The sequence below is a fragment of the Dermacentor andersoni genome, chromosome 3, assembly GCF_023375885.2.
Source record: "Dermacentor andersoni chromosome 3, qqDerAnde1_hic_scaffold, whole genome shotgun sequence".
NCBI classification, from domain to species: Eukaryota; Metazoa; Arthropoda; class Arachnida; order Ixodida; family Ixodidae; genus Dermacentor; species Dermacentor andersoni.
Genome location: NC_092816.1, coordinates 194,697,448 through 194,704,180, shown reverse-complemented (window position 1 = coordinate 194,704,180; position 6,733 = coordinate 194,697,448). Strand labels below are relative to the sequence as shown.

Genomic DNA, 6,733 nt, shown 5'->3' with positions numbered 1-6,733 from the left:
ATTCAGCCCTCGGAGGTGGTGCTGCATTGCCGACTACTGCAGCAAATGATCTGTCTGTGCCCACAAGGAGAATTGTAATTGACGTTAAAATAGATGGCGTATCTGTTCAAGCACTCGTCAACACCGGATCCCACGAATGTCTTGTGAGTGCTAGCCTACGTAGACGTTTAAAAAGGTCCTCACCCCACGGGCTGCCCGAGTGCTTCATGTGGCCGACGGCGGTATGCTGGTTGTTCTTGGAACGTGCACTGCGCGTTTAAGTATAGCCGGCCGCCCTACTTCTGTTCTCTTTGCCGTGATGGGCAACTGCTCTCACGATGTTATCCTTGGATTGCACTTTTTACCCATTCATTCTGCTTACATGGAGTGTGCGACCAGCGTTCTTCAGTTAGAACCACCAACTCCGAGCACCGCCCCTGCGCACTTGTACTCGTTTTACGATGTGCGGCTTTCACCCGAGGCAGTCACTTACATCCCTTTCGCAGCCCAGCCACAGGTTCCTGAAGGTGAATATGTGCTTCGGCCCATCATCGACATGCTTTTGAACCGGAACGCTGCTGTTCCGCATACGCTGGTCACGGTTACTAATAACGACGTCGTTGTACCGCTTCTGAATTTCAGCCTGTGCCATCCAGTGATTCCGGCCGGCATGTTTTGTACAGCGTTTCTAGTGGTTCCGAATTTTACATTGAGAGTCAGAATGCCGAGAGTGCCTTATTAGCGCCAATTGCAGCTTATGGGTCTGGATCATTACCGGACGACTTCACGAAAATAATTGCACCTGTCTTCACCTCTGCACAGGCCACGAACATACGTCTCCTGCTTGTATCGTACTGTGACATCTTTGATTTCGGCGACAGGCCTTTAGTTCCAACATCTGTTCTTCAGAACCGTATAAACACTGGAAACACGAATCCTACTCGTCGGCGTCCCTATCTTGCATCGCATGCTGAACGTCGATTCATCAAATCAAAAGTAGACAAAATGCTCCGAAGAGGGGTTATCGAGCCATCAGCCATCCCTTGGGCTTTGCCTCTCGTGCTCGCGAAAAATGAAAGATAGCACCTGGCGTTGTTGCGTCGATTATCGCCACTTAAACAAGTTCACGCGAAAAGATGTCTACCTACTACCACGCATCGATGGCGCCTTAGACTGCTTGCATGGAGCTAAATACTTCTTGTCCATCGATCTTCAATCCGGCTACTGGCAGATTTCTATTGATGAAATGGACTGCGAAAAGATGGCCTTCATCACGCCGGATGGCTTATATCAGTTCAGTCATGCCCTTTGGGTTATGCAATGTTCCTGCGACATTAGAACATATGATCGACTCTCTTCTGCCAGGCAACAAATGGACCACCTGTATCTGTTACCTTGACGACGTTATTGTTTTTTCTCTTGCGTTCGGCAGCCACCTTACCCGACTCGCTGCTATTCTTGCGGTCTTCCGAAAAGCCAGCCTCCAACTGAGCTCCACGAAGTGTCAATTCGGGCGCCGTCAGATTACCGTGTTGGGACGCCTCGTTGACGCATCCGGTGTCCAACCAAATACGGAAAAAGTTCGCGCCATCCGCAGTTTTCCTGTGCTACGTTCTGCTTCCGACGTACGCTGCTTCGTTGGCCTGTGTTCTTATTTTCGCCGTTTCGTCAAAACCTTCGCCGACGTCGCTCGGCCTTTGAGAGATCTTCTAAAGGCGGGACCGGAGCAGGCTCACGCGTTCGCCGCTCTCATCGGCTTGCTGACCACCCCTCCCATTCTTGCCCACTTTGATCCATCTGCACCGACCGAAGTCCACACTGACGCAAGCGGCCATTTCAATGGCGCTGTTCTCCCCCAACTTCAGAATGGTACCGAGTGCGTGATAGCTTACGCCAGCCGCCTGCTGTCACCGGCCAAGAGAAATTACTCAGTCACCGAGCGGGAGTGCTTGGCTTTAGCTTGAGCTGTGGTCAAGTTCCGGCGATACTTGTACGGCCGCACGTTTTCGGTCGTCACAGACCATCATGCACTCCACTGGCTGTCTTCCCTTCGCGACTCGACTGGACAGCTTGGTCGCTGGGCTTTGCGGCTCCAGGAATTTTTATTTAGTGTCCATTACAATACTGGAAGGCTCCACAAGGACGCTGACTGCCTCTCGGGTCACCCAGTGGATCCTCCCGATCCTATTGTGCATGATCCGGAGACTTGCGTGATAGTGTTGACTCACATGACTGACATGCGCGCTGAACAACAACGCGACGCATCCTCACAGTCCATCATTCCCGGAGTGCAATCTGGAAGCACTGACGGCACGTGTCGCATGTTCATTCTTCATGACGGCATCCTCTACCACCGCAATATCAACCCTGCCGGCCCTGAGTTTCTCTTTGTTCTTCCTCGTCATCTGCGATCCGTCGCTCTCGAACTTCTCAAAGCGCCCACGCAGGACATCTTGGCGTTTTGCGTACTTACGACCGCGTACGACGCCTGTTCTTCTGGTCGGGTCTCTACCACTCCGTGCATCGTTATGTTGCAACTTGCGAATGGTGTCAGCGCCGGAGGAAAGCTCCCCTGACACCTGTCGGACGACTTCATCCAATCGAAGTTCCCTCTGAACTGTTCCTTCGCGTAGGCCTTAACCTGCTTGGCCCTTTTCCAACTACTAGAGGGCCTAGTGGATCCCCGCCGCTACTGATTACGCAACACGCTACGCGATAACAATGGCGTTGCCAACTAGTTGCACAACAGATGTCGCCGATTTTCTGCTCTACAACGTCATTCTCCACCACGGTGCACCTCGACAGTTACTCACAGACCGCGGCCGCTCGTTGTTTTCTCGAGTTGTCGACGACCTCTTCCGCTCTTGTGCCACCGAGCACAAGCTGTCCACCGTCTCCCACCCACAAACGAACCGTCTTACGGAACGTCTCAGCTGAACAATCACAGAGTTGCTGTCGATGTACGTCTGCAACAATCGCCGCGACATAGACGCCACACCAGCCTACGTGTGGTTCGCGTGTAACTCGTCCCGACATAACACCGCAGGATATTTACCCTGTTATCCTTTGTATGGTAGCGACCCCCACTTTGCCGTTTGACACCATCCTCCTTTCCGTGCCACGTGTTGCAGCTGGGTACGCCCGTGAAGTCATCGATCGCGCTCACATGGCCCGTCAAGTCGCCCGATCTCGTTTATTAGCCTCACAGCATATACAAAAAGAGCGTTATGACCGGTGCCATCGCGGTGGTAAGTTCGCGCTACGTGCTTGGGTGCTCCTTTGGTCACCGTGTCGTCTGGTTGGCCTCTCCCAGAAGCTTCTCTCCCGCTACACATGGCCTTATGAAGTCCTACGTCAAGTTAACGATGTAAGTTACGAGCTTGCGCCGCTACAACATGATGTATCCTAAAGTCCGATGCCTGTTGACGTCGTCCACGTTTCGCGGCTGAAGCCATACTTCGCTAGCAATTCTTCGACTACCATGCGCCGAGACAGCGCTTCACCACCAGGGGTCCTGTTACGGAAGGGTAAAGAAGAGAGGACGAAGAAGATCGCGGGACGCTGGCTGCTGCGGTGGTCAGCCATCTTAACTACTCTGACTCATTTTGTATATATATTGTGAATGCTATCTTTTATACTTCCCAACATCCCTGTAGCAATATATATACAAATGTCATGTGAAGATATCCATGATGTGGCTCATCTGAACATTGCAAGCGCACGAATACGAGCAAGATTCCGGCGCGACTAGCCGTCCGAGATACTATGCGTGTATTCGCGATCTTCTTTCGTGCTCCGGAAGACGAATTTTATTGATGAATAAAACACTCAATGGGTGGAGCCTTTAGACAAGGGGTTCGCGCGCCGTCTTGCTTGTCGGAAGACGGCCATTTGGACCTATTCCTGTGAACTGGACAGCGCCGTCTCCCATTGTATGTCCTCCTTAATTTCTGTTCTTGTTTTTCCTTTATATGCTGTGCATGACCATGGCCGAGGTTTAGCATGCCCCCACACCATGGGCATGTGTCCGTATATCTTTCTTGATACACTTTATGAAGTATTTGCAGATTGTCATATGTATAGGTTTGCAGCTTTCTCCATATAACCTGTTCTTCCTTACCGAGATTCTTATGTGAGGGTGGTAGTTTCCTTCTATTCCTTCTGTAATAGTTTAAAATTGCAGAGTAGGTCTGGGCAATCAGGATGAAGTCGTCAGAGGCGTCCTGTGAGTACTCGTGGTGTATAATACGCGCAAGAGCTACTCTCTGAGCATCTTGTTTCCCCTGATTCTCTCATGGCTGGGCACCCATGAAAGGTGAAATCTGACTCTGGGTGTCGTATCTCTTACGATCCTGTAGGCTGCGGTGCATATTCGTCCCCTGACGCAGCTTCTTCGTGCCTCTTTTGAGCCCAATATGATGGTTATTTGTTGTTCGTTCGGTTTCACCGCTTTGGTAGCGAGAGCTATACCAAGTTCTTCTTGCACGATAGTACCGTTGTGCGTGGAGGCGCAAGTGATTTCTCTACCGAAGTATTAAGGGACGGCAGCTACCGTTCTTTTCTGCCTGCCTGGGCACCTTGCACCGTCCACGAAATGCGAGTTTGGTTTCTCTCCATATGTTATCTCAGTGTATGCAGCTCTCGCTTCTCTTCTGCCTGCACGTACAGTTGGGTCCATATTTCTGCGTATGGGCGACACTTTCATGCTGTTTCCGATTCTTCTGAGGATGGGTTTAGCTTCATAGTGTTTTTCTAGGAGCTCATGATACCCCAGTCTGCCGAGGAGTGTTCCACCCAAAGTCGTTTGTGCGAGTCAGTTTCCTTGTGTTATCAGTTCAGTTTCTGCCAGTTCCTCGAATGTATTGTGAGAAAACACATTATGTAGCACGTACTGAGCTACTGAAAGATGTATCGGAAGTTTTTTCATATTGCTCTACAATTTTCTCCTTGGCACTGTTAATCTGATTACAATATTTGAGAGTTCGAGTTATAAATTAAAACTAAATATGTATTAAGGCGGAATCCAAAAGATACTCTCAGTATCACCAAGCGGCGGCAAGCAACAATACTTTGGTTCTGTCCAGCTACGTGGCATTTAAATATTTTGAAATCTTGGTGCATGACAGTTGGCACACCCTGTATATCTGTAAAGCACAGAATACGTAATAGCATGGTTGATCAAACTTTGCATATTCTTTAATTTCCGTTACTTCTTTCTGTTGCAGCCATTCTGTATGTGTCAATGGTGTCATGCCCGTTCTTGACAAATTGCGCCACAATGGCACAACATTCCTAAACATTGGTTTATACGTGTAGTGCTTTCTTATGCGTACTCCTATCATAACCAAATTGTACGCTTTGTCGTTAGGTATAAAGTATTTCATTAACAACTTTATTGCAGCTTTGGAGCGCACAAATTCCAACATATGCACTGGGTAAGCACGAGCTTTTTTCTTATAACAGACTTGTCGCGGACCGTCAACTTACTGTCCTTATGCTAATAAAGCAATGACTAATAGAGACGTTGATTAAGATCAAGAAATTTTATTTGGTTTTGGCAGTCACACAATGAGCACGATAAGGACATGCTAACTTGTGGCATTTTCTTTTTCATCATAAGCTGCAATGTTACCAAATACCTGCAAGTCCTCCTTTTCTTTAAGCGCGCGTTCTATGAATGAATAATTTATTAACGATGGCACCGGGACAACCCAATGTTTTCAGTTCAGGGTTGTTATAGTGACCTCAATATATTTAAAAAATCGCACATCAAATGACTCGTCTTGACGGCGAACGTGAAACAGTAAAATACATTGCATCATCAGCGGTGGCGATTACTATAGTTGAACAGTAATTTTTTTTTTTGCTTTTCTATAATTGTGATGACGTTCCAATTCAGCCAACTACTCAAATCAACCATATTTGCACTTTTCCTGCTGTGGGCTGAATCTATTTTCAGACTTGCGTTGGCCGGTTTCTCTGCCGGCGGTGACTTTTTGGCGATGAGTTACCCTGTGAGATGAAAATTATCACATAAGTCAGCAGCCCAATCAACCCTTGTAACCGTAGCCGCCGTATCCGTAGCCGCCGCCGTATCCCAGACCACCTCCGTATCCCGAACCGCCGCCATATCCCAAACCGCCACCATATCCTAAACCGCTGCCATATCCCAAGCCACCTCCGTAGCCCCCACCGAGTCCGGCGCCTCCAACGTATGATCCTGCTCCGAGGCCGGAGTGTGCGACCAGTGCTCCGCCGCTGGACAGCTTGTTAACTTGGTGGATGGTCCTGACCAGGAAGGCAGGGCCGGGTACAGCCTTGTACAGTCCAGGTCCACCGCGAAGAAGGGCCACGCTGCTGCCGACACCAACACCGCCAGCACCCACGCCGCCGGCACCCGCACCTCCGACTCCCAGGCCTCCCCCATATCCAAGGCCATAGCCACTGCCGTAGCCGAGTCCGTATCCTCCGTAACCCACCCCGCCTGCCATGGCGGTGGCAAGGACAGCAAAAAGGAGAGTGGCGACGTTCTGTGCAAGTTTGCATGGAAAATGCTGGTTAATCTCTCATCTGAATGAGGCATCTTGGCTTAATCACATCGGCTTTTACACCACATAGGGATTTCATGGATATTCATTCGTTTAGTATCTATTCGGAAAGGCGAAAGTCAACATTCCTCGAGACAATGCAGATACGATAACGTGCCTTTTAATTTGGGAAACTATTTTGTAGTGACGGCGGACATTTGAAAATA

The 6,733-nt window shown here is 49.4% G+C and overlaps 1 protein-coding gene across 1 annotated transcript; it reads right to left on the bottom strand.

The window, feature by feature from the left end:
- Positions 1–5,551: 5,551 nt before the first annotated feature.
- Positions 5,552–6,470, bottom strand: LOC126524394 (uncharacterized). Its single transcript, XM_050172721.2, has one exon. It carries the CDS (start codon positions 6,468–6,470, stop codon positions 6,030–6,032), a length of 441 nt encoding a protein of 146 aa, XP_050028678.1. The 3' UTR covers positions 5,552–6,029.
- Positions 6,471–6,733: the final 263 nt, after the last annotated feature.

Coding starts and splice junctions, on each gene's coding strand:
- LOC126524394 (XM_050172721.2), bottom strand. CDS start 6,470: ATGGCAGGCGGGGTGGGTTACGGAGGATACGGACTCGGCTACGGCAGT.